The sequence below is a fragment of the Penicillium riverlandense genome, assembly GCF_028828495.1.
Source record: "Penicillium riverlandense strain IBT 135883 chromosome Unknown utg000003l_segment0_segment0, whole genome shotgun sequence".
Lineage (NCBI taxonomy): Eukaryota > Fungi > Ascomycota > Eurotiomycetes > Eurotiales > Aspergillaceae > Penicillium > Penicillium riverlandense.
In genome coordinates this window covers 5,288,129-5,309,318 of record NW_026643196.1, presented here as the reverse complement: position 1 = coordinate 5,309,318, position 21,190 = coordinate 5,288,129, and the positions used below count along the sequence as shown (strand labels likewise).

The following is a 21,190-nucleotide window of genomic DNA, read 5'->3' as shown; positions in this document are numbered from 1 at the left end:
GAGGTTGGCGGTTTATGCTTTGGGGGCCGTAGTGGTGCCACTCTGTATGTTTTGTTTTTTGTTTTCTTCTACGTTACCGTTAATTACAGACGGCCCCGGGGCTGTTTTAAGTTTCTGGGTTTCAGGGCGGGGCTGATTTCTTGAGGATGATTTTCTTCGATTTGTATACCGCGCCAACGGTCTTTCCTGGCGAAGCCAAATATTTTATGCAGACGTGCAGTGCCTTCAGTAGTAGCGGGGTTACTTCTAGATTGACTTGTGTTTCATGCAGCTGTAAAGGTTTGTTTATGGTAAGTACTACGGCTTGCCATCACTTTGTATACGGTGGTTTCGGTAACTCCTCAACTCGTTCGAGTTGCGGAAGCTTATCAGTTGCAGCGACAGTACCCTCAACTATTGTCTCCTTTCGATATATATAGGATCTCTCACTGCTTTGGATACTCTGAACCGCCTCTGCTCCTAAACCTGAAAGTCCAAAATGGCACCACTCGACCACGGAACCTCGATCTCCACCACGCCCTTCTTGCCAACAGGCACGGTCTCACCAATGGTCACATTGTGCAAGCGCACAGGTTTACCATTGTTTAACTCGTAGTTATACGACCATCCGTTCCAGGTAATGCCGGTAATGGCATCACTTCCATTCGCCATAAGCCTCTGAACAGCCAAAGTCTTGCCTGCTGCCTGCTCAGGAAGCTGGAAAGCATACTTGGCCGAAGGACGCTGCGACGCCGCTGTCGATCCCGTGTAGTTATATTCTTGCATATTGACCACGGCAATGCGCGCCAGGTTGTCATTGACGTACGCTGCATAGGCAGACTCCGTATCCTGGTCGAGCGGCAGGTTGAGTACGCGGACATGGTCGTTGTCGTTGGCACTCAGCATCGCGGCCACCATGACGTTTCCATAATACGGGGCTTTGGTTCCCTTGGTCGTTTTGCTGGTTTGCACTGGCTGCCATGAAGCATACCGGTAGTCGGTCCCCTGATGCATGTGCGTGCGATGGATGCTCTGTGACGCAGAATACAGGTTGAAGTCAACGCCCCAGAGTGCAGCGCCGAATGAGTTGGATAGGCCTGGCTTGCCCTCGTTGTAGAGCGAGTTCATCTCGCCCAGGATGTAAGGAATACCCGGGGACAGGCCATCAGATTGTAGCTCGTGCGCTAGCGTGGCGTGCTGGTCGACGCTTTTTATGACGGATGTGTGGTTCATCAGTGTCTTCTGTAGTGTCACGCCGGGCTGTGTCGCGCCTCCCATATAGCTAGAAAGACATATCATGTAAGAAATACTCAGCAATCCCGGGAGTAGACTCACTTGTGCATCGAATTCAAGCGAATGTTCTTGTCCGAGTCGAGTCCGTCTCTCCACGTCTTGACCGGGTCAAGGCTATTGCCAATACCAGCAAAAGAAGGTGCAAGATAGGTGTACGCCGAGTCAGTCGCCATCTCTGGGCAAGCATGCGCCATCTTCTGCTTGATAGCTCGCTCCTTTGTGAGCCAATTGGCAACATAGTCGCTCTCTGTCCAATTCTCCGGCCGCGGGTTGAACTCGCCACTGCCTGGGAACAAGTCGGGCTCGTTGCCCAGTTCCCAGTGCATCAGCTTGCCGCCCGCAAGGGCATTGCATGCCAATGGCACAGATGCCAACAAGCTTTCCATTGCGGCAGTGCTATTCTTGCCAAGATTAAACCCGTGGCTGAACTTGGTGTTGGGCCAGGTCGAGTACGACTCGAAGAATGATGGGCCAATGGATAGGAGGTACGGGTAGTCCGTTGACTTTGCTGGGACTATGGTGCCATTGGTCGCCGTCTTTAAATTGGGGTCATAGAGGGCGAAGTCCCTATACAATGGATGGATATGTCAGCAATGTATACTCGTAAGTTGTCCTTGTCGATGGTGGTTCATACTGGGTGTTGCCGCCGACACGAATGTACGGCTTGGTGCCTTGGAGGTTGGCGAGATTATCCAGTAGATTATTTGAGAAATCATTCGGGTTCGACTTGTTTCCTACAAGAAACACGCTTTAGTATTTGTTTTCAACGTACCGTCTGAGATACGCGGGGGTGTTCACCTGCGTAATCAGGGAAGAAGGCGAATTCAATTGAGAATGAAACGAATGGGTGCAGAATACTGTCGCCGGCTTCCTGCGGTGCATCCTTAGCAACAGCAATAGCAGATGAAGCATCACTGCCAGTCGGCGCTGCAGCCACTGCAGCAGCCCCAAGAAGGAGAGAGACAATCATTCTCTATGAGTGGGTGATTTCTCAGGGGGGTCTTTTGTTTGACGATCGCAGCTGCTCAGAACAGCTGATTGCTGTTATATATTCGAGTCAATGCCGAGACACCCGATTAAGCTCACAACATGGCGACCATTGTCGGCAAACGGCAATTGACGCGACGTGCAAATGTTTCAAAAGCGGCCCATTCCGCAGGCGCTTTTCCCTGAATATCTTGAATACAGTCGAGCCCCGCCGGAGCACAGACTGTAAATATGCGGGGACCATGTCGGGGTTGCATTTTTGAGGTGATGATCGTCACCCGGTTGCTTGTTTTATCAGGGGTCGGCTATTGATCGCTGCACTGCCCTCATTTCTCCGCAAGTCGAGGGAAATAATTTAGTGAATTGGCCCTAGAGTCTATTGACTGCGAATTCATTAATATTGTATTAGCCTGAATTAGACTTGCGGCGCCGGACTCTGGATAAATCGTAGACATGACAACATCTATATTACAAGCCCATGGCCAATATCATACAAATAATGCTCTCAGCTTGAAATTTTCCGGCTTTCCAAACTCACTATCTTTATGGTATTAAGCCATTCTAGACAAGCCAATAATCACTTCTTACATTTCGTTTCGGCCACCTGAGAGGCAATCCATTCACAAACAAATTTCCTTGAAATAGTATATGAACTGCTAACGAGGCCGCTCTTACCAGAATAAAATTTATCTGCGCACTGACCAAGCTTCATATTGCTACATTAAGGATACCTAATGCGTTGTTATGGCGGAGTCCCTTTGCGATCGTGTCTTGGATGAGTTTGGTAGTGTACCCGATCAGTTCTAGTGCTTGAAATGCATATCGTGACTAGTCGCTTGTCGCTTCTATAATAGGAGCGTGACTTTCCTCTAGTTCGATTATCTGGAAATTGTTTCGTTGTTATTACTATATTAGATTTATTGTCTATATCGAGCCTAAAGCCATGATAGACAACGAGCTACGAGACAGAGAAGTCTAGCAGGCCCTAGTCTGCTTTTCGTCCCCTCTCTCCTATTAGTTTCTAGGTAATAGGGCCCTTCCAGACCTTCTGATCCTTTTTCTAGTCATGAACCGCCAGATTGCTTCGTTGATTTTATACAGGACAAGCCCCCGATTCGCTTATTGAACAGTCGGCAGCAAACACGAGAAAACGCGTGAACTGCTCTATCTTCACGCAATAACAACCTTTTAAGGGGTTGTGACACCGGTCATGATATCGTTCCAGACTTGCGCGGCTTCCTCACCCTCGAGATCAGCGGTGGCCGCTTCTGCCTCGTAGCACAGATCAATGGTCGACTGGGGTGCATCGCATGGGCTGCGCAGACGGTTACAGATCAGATCTTCAGGTGAGTAGATGGACGTGTCACTGCCGAAGGGGAAGTCTTCCTGATTGTTGGTTGTGTACGCGTACGTGGTGCGGTTGTCCAGACCGTACTCGTAGTTGATTGTCGGGTCTGAGCAGGAGCCGTAGTCGATGGGGCTAGTTGTGCAGGACGGGTCGGCGGTCGTCACGGTGGCGGTGGTTGTTTCGATCAACGTTTTGGTCGAAGTACTGGTGATGGTATCCGTAATAGTTTGATAGTTGGTGTCGGTGGTAGTATCGGTGCTGGTGCGGGTGACGGTCTCAGTTGTAGTGACACCTGGATCGGTCACAGTCGAGGCTGCTGTCGTCACGGTATCAGTAGTGGTTACTGTCGGTCCGGGAACTGTGATAGTCGATGTTGATGGGTCTGCCGTCATGGTTGTAGTGTCTGTGGTTATCTCTGTGCAGTCGCTGATCGTTGAGATGACAGTATCAGTCTCTGTAGTTGTGACAACTGAACCACCTCCACCCGTAGTCACGGTGGTAGTAATCGTCTCTGTGAAAGTGGCTGTGCCGCCACCGTTATCATCGGTCGTGATGGTGATTGTTTCCGTCGGTTTCGGAGGGCTACAGAATTTGGGTCAGCTTTTTGATAAATTCAATATCTAATTGCAGGTAATCTAACCAGTCAATAGTCACGGTCAGGGTCTGTGGCCAACCACCGCCACCATTCCATTGACCACCACCACCGTTGCGGCCACCCGCGTGGCCGCCGCAGGCTTGGCCATTCCAGCCATCACCGCCATCACTAGGATCGCCGTGGCTGACAGCTCCGTTGCTGTTGCCGGGCCAGTTGCTCGGCCAGCTGAAACTACTGGGAATACTCGAGGCAGGGTGAGCCACGGCGAAGGGGAGCACCTGCATCAGCAGGGCCGAGAGAGAAATCAAATCTGAGCAGGCACGCATTCTGATCGCGTCTGAGGAAGAAAGAAGGAATAAAAAAGTGGACAGTGCCGGGTCCTATATTAAACAAGTCTGGGCGATGTTTTCAGAGATCATATAGTTTCTTTGCGGAATTTAGGACAATTTATAACTATGTTTTGTTGAACAGCACTATGCCTTATACTGATCTTCGGAGCACAGGCCTCCCCAAGAAAGCATGTTACCGGGGCCATGGTTTCTGGAATGACGGTAAATAGCGTGACATACGCACAGGTCTGGATTACTCCCAACCAAGAAGCCGGGGATGATCTGTCTTTTGAGGTAACCCGACCTGTAGCCATTAAAGGAATGGTTTGGATTTTATAGCTTCCATTTGGAGAATGCATCTGCCGATCGAGCATTCCGGTAGCCCGATCTTCTACCGCAATGTGATATGTGATATCTGGGCTAAATTCCAGACGTCGGTGCCCTAGTAAATGAAAATTTCATAGACTAGGGTAGGTAGTGCATTCTTTGTGACGACGCTCGGTTGTTCCCATACACCCTTGAATCCCGATGGACTTTCCAACGTGTTCTTCAACGCTTTGTACTCCACGATTATACTCACGAGACAGTGCAAATCTTTTGGTTGGTCAGTAAAGTTCTCGTCAAGTCTGATACACCCACAAATAATTATTGACCTCTTACTCTTAAGGAATTGGATGTAGGATTATTAGTATTGTTTACTTTCGAGCCCAGTCAATTGCGTTATACAAGCAGAAGGAAACAAAGTGATTTTTAGGAATGCGGAGCCGATATATCCAGCGAGGGAGCCCCTGGACCCATGTAAAGTCACAACAGGCGAAATCTTGAGTACTAAGTAAGCCCAGTAACTATGTAAAACGTTGTAGTGACGGTTGAAATTCAAGCATGCTCTCTAAAGACCTTCTTGTTGAACTAAGAACTATTTTGTTGAATTGCCACCAGCTTCTGCTACCTTGCATCGATGCATCCAAATTTAACTCGTCTTAGACAGTGTCTGTGGCATATTATAGATATTTGAACCCAATTCGGTTGTTTTTAAGTAGAGAGCCCTCGATGCAAATTCTATCTACTTCCTATAAAGCGCGATAGAAAACGAAACGATCGAGAGTTTCGTCTTTAAGCTTCAATTTTTACTCTCGACCTTCAAACGTTTCTTTCCCACTGATTTTCCGGCTTGCCATGCTCCCATTAATGCTGCCATCGCAGAATACCTAAAGGTGAGGAACATCTTGCTCCTGAGGACCTCATAGTACCAGTTTTCTAATGGAATTCGTGACTCCGCAGGCGAACCCAACCCCGTCAACACATCGCAATTTAAGACAGGCGGATATGTTTTTTTCCCAGGGAAATCCATGGTCGGAGAAACTTTCACAATGATTATTCCATTATACATAAATGGCGAAGTGCAAATTGAGGGTCACCCGCTGGATATCGATCACTATTACCATATCCCGAAGAGGTGCCACATTGATGTGTCTCAAGATGCCAAATTGGTGGCGCTGATTATAGACTCTGCATGATGCACACCGTATTCATTCCTAAGTCTTTGCATTCAATATCGATTTCTATGTACATGTAGAGTTTGGAAGTGCATTTAATTTGAGCTGTCAGTCGCCATCCCTGAATGCCACGCTGTATACTAGCTGTGATAATCTTCAAATCCTCCCGCGCGGTTCTGCTTGCCGAAATTCGGGCGGATATCCTACACTGGATCCTAGTACCGAGAGTTCAAAATTGTGGTCGTCAAATCCGCGAACCAAGTCGTAGTGGAACTTTTAGAATGAAGGTTCTCAATAGGTTGACTACAAGCGTTGCCTAGACCCTATGCAACTGACTTCGGGTCATAGTAGTCAAATCCGTGAGCTAAATTGTAGTAGGAAAGCTCATTTTAAAGGCTCTCAATAGGTTGACCGCAAGCCTAGCCAAGACCCCATATAGCTAGCTCGGGATTATAGTTGTTAAATCCACGAGCTAAACCGTGGTAGGAAAGCTCATTCTGAAGGCTCTCAATAGGTTTGGCTACATGCCTTGCTAAGACCCTATGCAGCTGGCCTGGGGTCTTAATTGTTAAACCCACAAGCCAAATTTTGGTTAGTAGCTCCTTCGTTCTGAGATCCATTTAAGCTTTGACCGGAGCCCGACATCCTTAAATCACAAGGTTCTGAAATGTTGCTTTGAATTTCAGAAGCTTGGAATATGTCCTAATAGGAATCTTGCCTATTCTAAATTCCCGAGTGCCATTCAGGTTGCGCTAGTCTGTTTGAATCATGCGTTAATACATTCGTATAATGTTGCTACACGTTAACCAACGTCTTACCTTTTAAGGCAACGAATGTGCTCCTTGTTTTGGTTCTTTTGAACTAATGGACGACTCGATCTTTTCCCATAGAAAGCCAAAGACATCATTCGCCAGACAGTCCATGGTTTCACTCTGTTCAACATTGCGGATACCACGGTGTATCAACGAATTGATAAAGTTTTGCCTGACTTCTCCATTGATTGGAATTTCTTTCAACAAACTGCGAACAAGTTAGCTCAGAATTCAGGCAATCTGATAGTTAGTCCACTTAAAGGAGGACAAGCTGCGCTTAAGAATTTCAGGCCGAGCTTTTTGTAAAGTACAAAAAATGGCAAATACTGTATCAATCTTTTGTGTTTCGCCGTATATGTATGGGAAAAGTGTAAATGAAACCACCAGCACCGCCGGCTGCACCACCGCCTGCACTGCTAAGCTCTGAAAAGAAGGAGGGTTGAACTTAGAAAGCTCGAAATCGCATTATTTACTGCTTCAGCTCTCATCGGACGGCCGATTTTTCACTGGAGATGGGAGGCGGAATCCCTGGTCCGGTTCAGCAGATGGTTCGGTCAGAATTGTACCTTCCTCGAAAATGTCGTCCACATTGAAGACAAGCATTTCAAACGGGATGAGGTTCCTAGACTGTCAGCGGGAGTGATCGAGATGGTCGATATAAGACATACCACAAGCAAACCGAAGGCTCGGCTCTCACCGTACAGAAAATCCTCGCTGTCGACGCAAATGAGAATCGTACCATCTTCCTTCGTCTGCGCGTCCATGATGACGAAGGTGTACGCCGCATTGAAGCTTCGCTCCCCGTCGTCGGCACGGACGGACTCTCGGAAGATGGCGAGAATCTCCTCCGCCGATTTACCAAGGAATATCTTCGGGATCTCTCCGATCAGGCTCTCGTCGTGAATAGAAGGCCGTTCTTCCGACCCCATAACCGCGAACCCCGCTAGATCCGCCGATTGCGGTATCGCGTGGTACCCCTGGCCCTGCAAGAATCTATTCACGGCCTGATTGCTCAGTATGCGCTCCTCATTTCTTAGGGGATTTACGAAGCTTACCGAGATGGGGACATCTGCTGTGATGAACGTTGGGAATAGGAAGCGCCGCGGGGGACGATCTCCATCCACGTTGAGGTCTTTCAGGCGCTGGATCCTCTTTTCCTCTTCCGTAGTGACCTCTTCTTCAGTACGTGCCGCGAATTTGTCCAGTCGACTCGCCCGACGAGCCTCCCGCGCGCGGAGCTCTTCTTCAGTTCTACTGCCGTCAGTGATGCACCGACTGGGTTCTCGGCACTTCCTTACGGCTTCGACGGGTTTTTCTGGAGGCTGATAATCTCTCCACCATAGTTCAAGGAGATGCAGATGATTCCCATAGTCAAATACGCATGAGCTACGAGACATTAGCGCCTGTTGAATTTGGCAGCCTGAAATACTTACCATAGCCTTCTGGTATTCGTGCATTGAAGTAGCTTCGCGTCCCGTCGGTCGCGTACAGCCAGGGCGCGGGCATCATCGACGTGTAGCGCCCTTCTAAAACAGGCTCTTCGAATGTCTGTTTGGAGGAAATGTTGCGAAGTCGCGCCTCGCGACTCCATTCGATCCGGCAGTCATCCATGTTTCCAAAGGCAGTTCGCCCAGATCAATGGGAAAATCTGTGGAAGTGCGGAATAGGCGTATTCACTAGTAAAACTACTAGGTAGTCAGATCTGAGAATGATGAAAACGATGGTATTTAGGCTATCTATCATGTCTGTATTTATAGGGGCAGAGAAGCGGAAAAACTCTGCAATGTGGAAATTGCCCTGGGACGCCTAAATTCCATAGTGGTAGATCAGGTCATCGGATGCGGCAGATGGACCAACTAGTAAAATACCACTTCATGATGAAGGTGAGTGGGTGCCTGAGGTGTCAGCGCCCACCGCCGTAGTAGATAGACCTTCCCTTCTGGGAATCTAGGAATACCATCATCATCTCTCTCCGCTTCTTCTTCTTCTGCTCTTCCTAGTGATCCCCAATTCCAAGTCTTTGTCATGCCGGTCTCTGACTCCCCCTGAGCCACGACCGTCATTTAATTACCTAGGTATTCATTGTGGATTTGTGCTGATTGTGCCGCTTGCTTGATAGCGCCAAATTTGGTAATAGGCACATCGCACAGATGGATCAATTCAGAGAGCGTCGCCGATTTTCTGGCGTCCGAATTTCTTATTTCAAAGCGGTCGTTAGTAGAAGAACCCATGATGTGGAGGATTGTTTGTTCCGCATCTGTGGGCCCGCTGATAAAAGGCTCTAGTATTTGTATATACCTCTATCGTTGTAGATGGCGACATGTAGCCTAGCAGTTGAAGACATATTCAAAAATCGTTGACGGTTTCCACCAGAGGAGTAGAAAGTGTCGGATAGGTTATAAGTAGGAAGTGTTTGAGTGTTAAGTTGTGAAGAGACAAACAGAACATAGCAGCAGAGAGCCCGGAGGCAAAGAAGTCGAGAAATTGTTCTGGCGATAGGGAGAACAATGATGGTATTTATAGACGACCCTGATAGTGAGCTCAAAAAATAGTGATGTCGGGTGATAGCACTTACTAGATTCCAAGTAGAGGTGCTGACAATCCATGTCGGTTTGGATATTGTCGGCTAATCGTTTAGGGTACAGGCACAGTACGTGATACTAGGGGAGGGAGGCGCCTAATGCTGTTTCTATCTTTAGCTTCAAGAGAGCATTTCGCAACCACTAAATGATATAGCGTCACGCTCGCTGCTCGCATAAATGTTTCAGAGTCCTTAAGCGCTGGCTATGCGGTATTTAAGTAGAGCCTGTGCTTTCAGGCTTGCTTACTCTCGGGTGTTTGAATGCGTAGTGCTATACCCGCAAGTCAGGCTGGTTAGATACGACGAAGCTAAGTAACACTACCACCGGGGAACAATACCAGTGTCAAGGCACCAGAGATCGAAGCGATCCTTAGATGGCTCCTTATATTAACCCCACTAGTGAATTTTAACATTCCCTTCCCATGTACATGGATCAAGAATTTTAATTGTTAATTCTCCGTAGCCGCCAGCCTATTGATAACATTACGTAGATTAATAAAGGTCCCGATGCCATTTTGCTCCGACGACGTGTCCTACTGTGAGAGGTATTGCCTACCGACATTTATCTATTGAGGGTTGTCAGTAGTACTAACTCAAACTGCTACATCGAGGTTAAACTGTTCTGGACCCTGGGACTATATAAGTTTTCTATCTGGTTAAAGAGACGGTCTAGTATCTAGTAGACTTTTAAATAGTCTAATGCGGAAGGGAGTAATCAACCAATGTTAAACCCGTCAAGAACATTTCACCTACATAACTGAGCTTCACGGGTAAAAGAAACCTATTTCTTTTCAAGTGCAAAAGCTTGCCCACATGGAGCGCTGAATGTAGAGAGACTATCTTCCACGGTATCACCAGAAACAGATATTGAGTCGCCTCATGAACACATATGATCACCTTCCGCCATTTGAGAGTTGGCCCGTAACACGTTCTATGAAACCCGTCGGAGATCAGCATCACAGAGATGGCCGCCGACCTGCCTCGTTCTTCATCCCAGGCCTATGATTCGTCAACGCAGGACCCTTCCACTGTGAGTGGTCGCCATGAGTTGAATTACATCACACGTGCTGTCGTCGGCAACCTCGAAAAAGTTACCTGGCTTGGAGGGCATATCAAAGCGTCAACGTGTCATCGCCCACTCATAGCCACCAACCGCAGGCTGTCAGAGCTCATTGGGAGACGACCAGTTTTAGAAGCAGGGCGAACCGCCACCTTGGCACCCGGTCACTTCGTTGGGCCCAGAGAGATGATCATACGGGAAATCCTGATCGTTGACGGTCTGAGACCAGCAAACGGCATCGATGATCCATCGTACGTAAGTCTAGTGGGTTGGTCAGTTCCTATCCACGAAATAAAAAGGAAGAGAAACTCACCGCGTCGGTGGGCTCGCCGTCGTCGTTCTCAGAAGTAGGGTGGCCACCCGGCCAACTGTCCTTCATGTAGTCCAAAGAGCAGACAGGGAGGTTGAACATCAGAGCCTTCGGAGGTGCCTTAGAGCCTCGTAGGAATGGAAGGGTTTCCTTGAGGGACCAATCCTTCAGGTAACCACCTGTATCCTGGGACGCTATCGAAGCCTTGGCCACGTCGACGCCATTCAATCCCCACGAGGATAGCTTGTCGAAGCCAGGAGCCTCACCATAGGGCTCCCAGGGGTTGTCGATGCCCGCGTTCTTGATGAAGAAGTATGCCATGTCCCCATCGCAAACGCGGTTCTTCAAGTCGATGTCATCAGTGGTATCGAGGTCACAAGGCATCTTGCCATTGATCTCCTGAGATACCGAGACAATGAACACCGACTCAGTCGTCCACAGCCACGAGATCGCACCACTAACCATAGCGGCCTTCGCGGAACTTTTGTACTTGTCAAATAAACCGTCCGGGGCAGGTTGAGCGAACGTGCCGTTCTTAAGAACCCAGGGCCCGCTGTTCGCGTGGTCACTGTACGAATATCCGATTGCGCTCGTGTCCACCGGCTGTTGCAGGATTGTATGCGCGTATTTGGAGATGGAACCTTCGAACGCACTGGTTGCATTGGTCATTTGAGTTTTGAGAGTTCCTGTCCGATTGTTTTCGATGATGGCAGTGCTGTGAATTCTGTTAGCATTCTTCCTTTCATAGTATCTTTGACAAAAGCTCAGAATATGGTGAAACTGACTCTACAGAAGCCGAAGTCGATCCGATGAGGACACCAGTGGCAATTCCTGTAGTAGCACCGAGTGCTCCAGTTGCGGCGGCCAAGCCTGCCTCCCCCACGCCGCCTATGAGTGCAGCAAGCCCTCCTAAGATAGCACCGGCAATGATCAATGCTGAAGTTGCGTCGGTCTACATGAAACATTGTCAGTATTCTGAGGGGATATATTAACATAAGGTCTTTGTTACTCACGTCACTACTCGAGGTCAATTGGGTGGTAAAAGTGTTGACCAGATCATCGTCATAGCCACCAATGACTTCGTTTGCCACTTGTGAGAAGGCATCATACATGGCTTTCATATAAGAATAGAAGTTTGACACTCCGTAGAGGATAAACATGTAGAATGCGTTAAAGTCGGCATCTTGGACGCTCCCACCTGAAGAGCATGAAATCCCCCCGGTGTCGTCATAATCGAATTGACAACCCTCATCACTACATATCAAACATGGTCAGTAAGAAACAGTGTAAAGGGAGAATAGCATGGGCTGAGAACGCACAATGAGCAGTCAAACCCAGGAAAGCCAGGAATTTGGGCCATAATGCCCTCGGGATAGCTTCCTTTGAAGCTCCCTTCCTTTCCATCAAAAATAGAATCGGACCTGTTTCGCACTAATGTGAGCACAGGGACACCTTGTAAATGAACGGGCTAGGTTGCTCACATGGTGTGTACCCAGTAGTCCATTCGGAGCTCCTTCCAGTTCTTCGTTGTTCGGCCCTGTTCTTCACACGTTTTGGCCCAGTCTGGGAAACTGGTACCGTTTCTCTTCATTGGAATCCACCCATTCTCATCATAATGGGTAGGTTCTCTGCCGACCATGAATGGTGCAGCATCCGCAGAAAGTGCTATTGTGCCAGAGTTAGACAAACCTCATACTCATCGAGGTTATGAGGGACCTACCCAGAAGGCTGCCCGTCAAAAGGGTAAGCGTTCGCATTGTGTAAGAGTAGGTCCACGGGACCTGTTGCTGTACAGATCGTGTGATAATCACAAGGCAGAAAAACTGAGTTGTAGAGTGAGTCTACAAAGGAGAGCTGGACCGTAGACGTTATGATGCAGAGTTTAGTGGAACTTGGCCACTATTTATACCTTCAACCAAAGGACTTGGCCGAGGTGCTATGCTTGGCAGACTGGATGTGGAGAAGCAACAAGATGAAGAGGTGCAACTTTGGGGAAATCAAGTTCCACAGATCTCGGGGCCGGTTGTTGGTGTTTCATAGATGTTGGTTGATCGACTAAACGTATGACAATAGTGTATTCAAAGTGTGGAGGCTCTACCACCGTTGGCCAGTAACGTTTTTTGGGGAAGACCCGCACCTGCCAAGAATAGCATCCTTCGCGTCAGGGTTCATCTAAACCCCATGGGGCCAGGGGGAACATTAATGTCGAACGATAGATACTCGCGGTGATATTGATCCTGGAAGCTTGTCTGGCCCCAGCGACACAACTGATGCTGGGCACTGTGACCTTGCCACCCCTTGCGACTTAGTGCCAGGGAGTATGTATAGGTAGAGTTCAGTCGTCTTACAACCAGTAAAGGAACTACTTGTCAGGGTAGTAAGCCTATTGATTTACTAGTTGTGTGAAGCACAGATAATATGCACTGGCGAGAAGGAGGGAGCAGAGGGAACAGAGGGGGAAAGTGAGATGTACACCCGTAAGCCTGCAAACGGGGACCAGACGTGTCAATGCATATTGTAAAATTGCCTTGACAGGGGAAGGTACAATGCCAATCAGTACCTGCGAGTTCCATAGTACCGCTCAAACAGTTCAATCTGTGGCACAGCCGTTCCTGCAGTTGGAGTGAATCGGTCCTCCGCACCAACAAAGCGACAATTTGTGACAATAAACCAACTCCCTTGTATGGAATAGGCGCTGAGTTCTCTTTCAACCCTTCTGGCAGCAGACACAGATTGTTCTACCCGACAGGAAGAGGAAGCTGAGCAGCCTTTTTTGCCAAGAACACCTACACTTCGGCTATAATCATTAACACAATTCTTGGTTTGAGTAAGAGTTTCTTGGCACGGGATTTCCATTGAGGGAAGATTCTTGGCGATCCTTATTAGACATAAGTTCATGCACCCTAATGCATCCCTGTCTCAAAATAGAAACTACAGGGACCCAGAGAGTGCCTCGATACTTCGGCAGGCCGGCGTGAATACGAGGGCTGCAATCAAACTTGCCAATCACGACCTGATTGGACAAGGCTTTTCAGTACGCATGTGTGTGTGTGTGTGTGTGTGTGCCCATTCATTTACCCAGACCCTGGCAGCCAAGCTATACCTATGTAGGCTACGTAGTTGCCGACTAGAAGATCCTTCCAGAAAAACTTAGGTGCCTGTATTCCTTTTCTGCCGCCCTCTTGGTGCACGGCTCCGAAACCTCGAAGACGTAGTCCATATTCTCATAAGTCGTTTGGTAACCCATTTGAGACCAGAGTCGATTAGCTGAACTATTGTCTTGCTTAATGGCAATGGCAAAAACTTTCTTTTTCAGGGGTGTCACTCCAGACTGCTGCTGAGATAGAAGGATTGAAGAATTTTGTCCCCAAATCGTCTGCAGATCATTGAGTGCGGGCCTTGACTATTTGCCGAGGTCAGGTTACAGTTAAGGGCCACTTACGCCACGGAGGATCATCAGGGGCCAAAGCTGAAGGATTCAGGATCGTGGATTCTGCGGCCCACCTAGAGTACCAACACGCACTTTTGTTACATCATCCTCTGATTTATTAATAGCAAATCAAGTTTTCTATTCATACCGAATCCCAGAGTTATGAAAGACCGTATACCATGAGGCAGAAGGGATTTTTATACGTTTATTTCATTAATTCATTTGTTCAAGTTGCTTTTTCTTCAGGATCTCAAGGTTAATCATGGATAGCGCTAATAGATTTACGCGACGAGTTGCAAAACACGATCTCATTATCGAACATCGCAAAACTACTCACGGTGGGCTTCTCTGATCTGTAGAACTTGACAAGTTGAATTGCCACTTAAGTCTTCGTTGTTTGGCTACAGACCCGCAATCTTTTGCTGTTGCTTGTCATCATTTCTGATACTTTTCAAAGTTAATATACCACCAAAAGGGCGCAAGGGATATGAACGATGGTCAAAGTATTTATATAAGTCTCTCCACCCCGACGTCTCGTAGTTGCTCGAGAAGACGATCTTCATTTCGGCTCCCACAGGGCAGACGATCCTCTACTTTGTACGAATGAGTACGATGCAAATACAATGGTGCGCTTCATATGCCGTAGTAAGAAATTGCGATCACCATACGAATTGCGATCGACTTAGAGAGCGATCAAATTGAACCGCGCGATCAATCCCGGCGGGGCGACATGACTGGTTCCGATTTAACTAATGAACAAGATATAATCGCTTTGATTGGTTTGGGTGACGAAGTGGCCGGGCAAGTAATCCTCAAAGGAAGGCCCAATTTTGTCATTGCATGTAGGCAAAACGAATTCAGGGTGTATTTTGAATGAACGTACAGCCTGTTCCTGCTGCGAGTCTCTTCAAGTTATGTTATCAATCTGGCACAAAGATAGGGTGAAGATCTGCTCATAGCTCTGAGCACCATACCGTACTTGCACCTTGTTTGTGGAAGCCGTGCTCCTCCAGTTCAGGAACCAGGGCGTCGTATGCCGTTTCCCGGTCGTTGTGAGTCCGTTTGTAAAATAGAGTAATAATACCCTGAAGCTTTTTAATTGGCTTTATCGTCTGTTATGTCCTCGGCCCACGCGGTCCGAATACCTACCGCCTATTCCTTGCCAAAAGCATGCTTGCTGGGTAATGCGAGATGTGAATTCAGGCGATGGTGGGTAGGTAGTCTGTGTTGAACACCTCTTACCCTCGTTTCCCTTGTTCGGATCGATATATCAGGAGGTTTTCATTCCCAGAAGAACGTCAGGCATTCATGTCGTGTGTATGAGCACATGTCCATGAGCTGAAAAAGCGTTGGTGAGTCAAAATACCGAAATATCAGCCAGCGAATCTCTGGCGGCAAGTCCCAGAAGCGATGGAGCACTTCGTTGGCCGAGGATGATGGCGGCTCGGGCAGACAAATTTATAGAAGTGAGTCACTGGTAAATAATTGTCGGACCCGAATATCAGTTTAAGATCCGCCATGCCGGCCGGCAGCATGTGGACACATGGTGAAGGCATTGGATGTTCAGAGATGCGTGGTTGAGGCTTTGGGATTTGAGGGCGGACCTATGGGTTGCTGCTCGGTCAACTTGTGCAGCTCGAAGACCCAGCGCATGCAACCAGACTGTTTTATTTCTTAGTAACACCCACTGTCAGGGATATGCGATCCAGCTGTAAATTGTTGGATTCTGATGATGCTGAGTTGGTCGTGTGTGGGGTGCTAAATTCAAGGCAACTTGACGGGTCAGAGATGATTGGCATAACTCAACAGTTCTCCGAAATCTAACTCGACTACTTTATTTAGCAATGTAACGCAGTTTGGAAGATGAATTCTACATTGAAATGAGCTATAAAGGATACTTCGAAATGCTTCATTAATAAACTCAACCCGGGATATTCATCTCCAAGGCTCTATGAAGAAATTAAATAAGCTATATTGTAATGGTACTTAATTACAGCCATACCTATCATACCAATCCACCGCAAAGTCTAACGAAACCTTGAGCCCTGCTCTGCTATTGTGAATTCATTGTCCATATGATACGCAGCGGAATACTGGTCACGCTAGTCAGCCTTAAGGTAAGAATTGTCAAATAAACAATAGCATCCGTGAAAACAAAATCACTAAGGCTTTCGTGGCTTTGAACTATTACTAAGGAAATGGCAGAAGCAAGAGATAGTACTTGTAGGAGGCTTGAGAGTTGGAACCTCTACTATTTGGTCAATATGGCGGAATGCCTTTTCCACGATGCCATAGGCTATGGCGGCAGTAGTACCACGTACTACTACCAAACCATTATGATACCAGGATGAAAAGATACAGGGTTCTCGGACTCAAATCCAGGACCAGAGCTTTCACTCCGATCATGAAAATAACAAACAGCGCGGGGCAGTGTCCACAGATCTTAATTCTTTAAAGAATATTCGCGACAGACTTCATGCTTTCAGACCTTCCGTTTCACTGAGTGCGATATCAGTCGCTTTCGCTCTCTCAGGGAACCTTCAAAGCTCCTGAGAACTGCCGTTGGGTTTTGTAGCTTTTTCATCTCGCGAGACCTGCGGAAGCTTATTTATGATCGCTTCTTGCCAAGAAGAAGACCGCCGTTCTTCTCTAACCACCATTGGTCTGCGGCTGAATCTCCACTTTAGTCTCACCTCAGACAGTATCTCAGACAACGATCTCTCCAGGCCAAGAAGCTCCTCAAACAAAGACCACAACTGTCCAAAATATAAGAGGTTTCAAATTCCCTGAATCCCGGTCCCCCTCACCTATCGAGATCTGCGAAAATGCATCTTCTTGATTTGCCTACGGAATTGCTGCTTTTAGCTGCTCATTTTCTCGACGCAGAAAGAGACATTAACTCGTTGGCTCAAACCAACCGCCGGGTTTATTCTCTCCTCGACCCATACCTATATCAACGCAATTCGCAGAACTCTGGGAGTTCCGCGCTGTTGTGGGCCGCCCAACGAGGGAGTGAGGCGACGGCTCGAATCTGCGTTTTGGAAGGAGCTAATGTTGAGGCGTTTGATAACGTCGGCAGAACACCACTATCCTGGGCTGCGTCAAATGGCTCTGAGGCAGTGACCGAGCTGTTACTTGCGACTGGGCGGGTGGATGTCGACTCGAAGGACTCTAACGGTGACACGCCATTATCGTGGGCTGCGTGGGGGGGTCACGCGGCAGTGGTCAAGCTGTTACTAGAGACTACGCGGGTGGATGTCGACTCGAAGGACCGCTTCGGCCGCACACCATTAACTGAAGCTGCGTCATATGGGCATGAGGCAGTAGTGAGGCTTTTACTTTCAACAAAGCGGGTAGACGTGGATTCTAAGGACTCTGAGGGTTGCACGCCGTTATACCGGGCTATATTGCGTGGGCACGAGGCCGTAGTAAGCATATTGCTTGAGACTAGGCTGGTGGACGTCAATTCAAAGAACTCCTTTGGTTGGACGCCATTGTCTCAGGCTGCGTCGGATGGGCATGAGGCAATAGTGAAGCTGTTACTTGCGACTGGGTTAGCTGACGTGGACTCAAAAGATTCTGGCGATGGCACACCAACACCATTGTCTTGGGCTGCGCCAGGGGGCCACGAGGCAGTGGTGAGGCTGTTACTAGCGACGAGGAGGGTCGAAGGACTCCGCCGATCAAACACCATCGTTTAGGGCTGCGTTAGAGGGTCACGAGGCAGTAGTGGAGCTACTACTTGCGACTAGGTTGGTTGAAGTGGACTCGAAGAGCTCGTACGGTTTGACACCATTGTCTGTAGCTGCGGCAGAGGGCCATGAGGGAGTAGTGAGGCTGTTACTTGAGACGGGGAAGGTTGACGTAGACTCGAAGGACTCCGGCGATCAGACACCATTGTCTTGGGCTGCGTCGGAGGGTCATGAAGCAGTGGTTAGGCTGTTACTTGCGACGGGGAGTGTCGATGTGAACTCGAAAGACTCCCTTGGCGAGACACCATTGTCTAAGGCTTCGGTACAGGGTCACGAAGCAGTGGTGAGGTTGTTACTAGAGAATAAGCGGGTGGATATCGACTCGAAGGGCTCCGATGGTTGCACACCATTGTCCAAGGCTGCGTCGGAAGGCAACGAGGAGGTGGTGTCGTAATTACTTGCAACCAGGAGGTTGGATATGGTCGAGGATAACTAGGTAAAGCTAGAAAGGCTACACGCACCACAAAATCGCTCTATACACGCACTCCACACTAGCGGGTGGGCTTCGAGCTCGTGCACAAAGCAGCCGTTTGCCATCGGAGGCGATGGAGTAGCGCGCCGGGGTCGGACCATTGTGAGGGCTTCCTGGAGATAGGAGAACCAGCGCAAGGCGACAAGTGTAATTGGAGGAATCCAGTTCCACTGCGGCTGGGGCTGGAGCTGCTGTCATAACGCAAAGAGCACTTCCCAAGGCCTGAACATGCAACATGCACACCCGGGATATGACATCGTCAAAAGGGAGCTGAGAACAAAAACGGGTCGGAGTCGAGGGCGTTGTCGTATGCTGGCGTCCGCCTCTTGTGACAATGTTCTTTTTGATGTCCGCGGAAGAGAGAAAAGGGCCGGTCTCGTGGACGCTTTGGATGGGACGACACCATGTTGGGTATGGTCTATTTTTGAAGCTGTAACAGCACATGAACTATACACTTTACCTCAGGCTTTTACGCGTTTAGCATTATTACTATTCCGAAAATTCCTTAATTGCGCATTGTTAATTCAAGGAACCACCTCTCTTGTATGGCGCTAGAACGCCATGCATGCATGCAAGGCTACCACTCCCCAAAACGTTTAGCGTACTGTTGTCTCGGAATAGCGAATCAGGTTAAATTGGGCACCGCGCGTTTTGATGCAGTCAGCTCGCTTAGAAATGACAGGGATCTTAGGACCTAGTCACCTCAATTCGGGACAATTGCGGTTAATTCACTAAAATCAAATGCGGCATGATGTCTTTCCGAGGTAGGATTCTTACTCGGATCAAGCAGTGGCGTCTTCCCGTCCGTTCCAGGAGGCGAACACTATGATTAGGTTCCTTTAAACCCCTGAAGTCCGGGGAGATGTCGGCCTAACAGCCCGTCTTCGTTCTTTTTTTCATTTTGTATCCCTTGCAATTTTCTTGCAACTGAGGTCGTCTTTCTGTTTGGTAGAATTTGTCAGTGGCATAATGCGCTCCCTGTGGCAGTTTCTAGGTGCTTTGGTAGCGGCGACTAGCTTGGGTCTCGCGCAGGCTAGCAGTAGCACGTTGGGGACGGAAGATGATGTTGCAACCGCACTGGAGAGGCACGGCGTGTACGCGTCGACTGTCAATTTGTTGCGCAGCGCAAAAAATCAGCCAACGGAGGTTGCATGTCAAACTGCGGTAAGTCTATAGCGGGCTCATGCGACCTCTTAACATTGGTTGCAATACGATCTAATGCTCTATCGACCTATACAGTGCAGCAGCTTGAATTCCTTGTATGGCTCTCAAGTTCTGTTTCCAGACACTACGGCCTATAACAATTTCACTGGCTCGTTCTGGTCCGTGCAGCAAGAAGAGGTGCAGCCACGCTGTATTTTCAAGCCCTCCAAGAACACTGAGGTCTCTACTGTCGTTTTAGTGTCCCGACTCACCAATTGCCCATTTGCTGCTAAAAGTGGTGGCCATGCGGCCTTTGCTGGCGCATCCAACAGCCCCGGTGGTATCACAATCTGGTTCACGGATATGAACGAGGTGACTCTTAATGCGGACAAATCAGTGGCCTCGATTGGTCCTGGTAATGTCTGGGGTGCGGTCTATGAGGCTCTCGAGCCTTATGGCCTGGCCGTAATCGGTGGTCGTGCTTCCAGCATCGGAGTCGGTGGATTCACCACTGGCGGCGGCATCTCCTTCTACTCTAATCTGTACGGATGGGCTATTGATAATGTCGAGAGCTTTGAGGTTGTCACCGCTAGCGGCCTGATCGTCACCGCCACCGAGGAGGAATATTCCGATCTATACTGGGGTCTCCGTGGAGGCGGCAACAACCTCGGTCTTGTCACCAAGTTCAACCTCTACACGATTCCGAGCCCAATGATGCGCGGTGACACGAGAGTATTCCTCGAGACGGAATTTGACCCTGTCATCAACGCCTTCGTCAATATGGCCCACGACGCCCCGAAGGACGGCAATGCGCAGTACTACATTGCCTTCCTGAGCACGGAGGGAATGAACATCGCCTCGGCCGAACTCACCTACGTGAAGAACGTAACCAATCCCCCGATCTACCGACAGATCCAGTCCATCCCAGCTATCTCCGACAGCCCGGTCGCCAGGACGCTCGTGCAGTACGCCGAGTATATCGACGCCGACAATCCTAATGGGCTGCGTGAGGTCTACTGGCCGATCTCCGCATATCTTAACGAGGAGTTCGCCAAGTGGACGGCTGACTATTTCTTCTCGGTCATTCCACAGGTCGCGAACGTGGCAGGTGCCCAGCCGGTGCTGGTCTACCAGGCCGTGACAGAACCCATGCTGAAAAACATGACCAAATACGGAGGCAATGCGCTGGGTCTTGAGGCATCCAAGGGACCCGTGCACTTGATGCACGTTTCGTTCTGGTGGGATGATGCCTCGGACGACGAGACGGTGTATAGCTGGGTCGGCAGCTTCTGGGACACGGTCCTTGCCAAGGCGCAGGATATGGGCATCTACAATGAGTGGATCTACATGAACTACGCCAGCCAGTTCCAGAATGTCATCGCCGGCTACGGCGCGGAGAACAAGGCTCGTCTGCAGCAGGTGGCCGCCAAGTACGACCCTGAGGGTGTCTGGCAGACTCTCCAGCCGGGATACTTCAAGCTGACGCATGCGCCAGTGGCTCAGTCGCCTTGAGATGTCTGTGGCGAGATGTTGGAAAACTGTGTAGATTTGTTCTCCCATTTAGAATAATCTCGGGCTAGCGTGTGGCATGCTACTCGTGAAC

The 21,190-nt window shown here is 48.9% G+C and overlaps 6 protein-coding genes across 6 annotated transcripts; 2 read left to right on the top strand and 4 right to left on the bottom strand.

Moving 5' to 3' along the window:
* Positions 1-459: 459 nt before the first annotated feature.
* On the bottom strand, positions 460-2,242 carry N7474_005797 (glycosyl hydrolase family 79 C-terminal domain-containing protein; the record flags this gene model as incomplete). The annotated part of the gene is made up of 4 exons (XM_057197212.1): positions 460-1,261; positions 1,315-1,839; positions 1,907-1,998; positions 2,045-2,242. 4 exons carry the CDS (start codon positions 2,240-2,242, stop codon positions 460-462), a joined length of 1,617 nt encoding a protein of 538 aa, XP_057054608.1.
* Positions 2,243-3,447: 1,205 nt separating this feature from the next.
* On the bottom strand, positions 3,448-4,528 carry N7474_005796 (uncharacterized protein; the record flags this gene model as incomplete). Its single annotated transcript, XM_057197211.1, has 2 exons — positions 3,448-4,189; positions 4,248-4,528. 2 exons carry the CDS (start codon positions 4,526-4,528, stop codon positions 3,448-3,450), a joined length of 1,023 nt encoding a protein of 340 aa, XP_057054607.1.
* A 2,788-nt stretch (positions 4,529-7,316) lies between these two features.
* N7474_005795 (uncharacterized protein) lies at positions 7,317-8,348 on the bottom strand (the record flags this gene model as incomplete). The annotated part of the gene is made up of 5 exons (XM_057197210.1): positions 7,317-7,466; positions 7,508-7,822; positions 7,895-8,090; positions 8,138-8,225; positions 8,273-8,348. 5 exons carry the CDS (start codon positions 8,346-8,348, stop codon positions 7,317-7,319), a joined length of 825 nt encoding a protein of 274 aa, XP_057054606.1.
* A 2,261-nt stretch (positions 8,349-10,609) lies between these two features.
* On the bottom strand, positions 10,610-11,902 carry N7474_005794 (uncharacterized protein; the record flags this gene model as incomplete). Its single annotated transcript, XM_057197209.1, has 3 exons — positions 10,610-10,741; positions 10,794-11,570; positions 11,804-11,902. 3 exons carry the CDS (start codon positions 11,900-11,902, stop codon positions 10,610-10,612), a joined length of 1,008 nt encoding a protein of 335 aa, XP_057054605.1.
* A 5,143-nt stretch (positions 11,903-17,045) lies between these two features.
* On the top strand, positions 17,046-17,921 carry N7474_005793 (ankyrin repeat domain-containing protein; the record flags this gene model as incomplete). The annotated part of the gene is made up of 1 exon (XM_057197208.1): positions 17,046-17,921. One exon carries the CDS (start codon positions 17,046-17,048, stop codon positions 17,919-17,921), a length of 876 nt encoding a protein of 291 aa, XP_057054604.1.
* A 1,492-nt stretch (positions 17,922-19,413) lies between these two features.
* N7474_005792 (FAD-binding oxidoreductase) lies at positions 19,414-21,099 on the top strand (the record flags this gene model as incomplete). The annotated part of the gene is made up of 2 exons (XM_057197207.1): positions 19,414-19,608; positions 19,684-21,099. 2 exons carry the CDS (start codon positions 19,414-19,416, stop codon positions 21,097-21,099), a joined length of 1,611 nt encoding a protein of 536 aa, XP_057054603.1.
* Between the last annotated feature and the right edge of the window lie 91 nt (positions 21,100-21,190).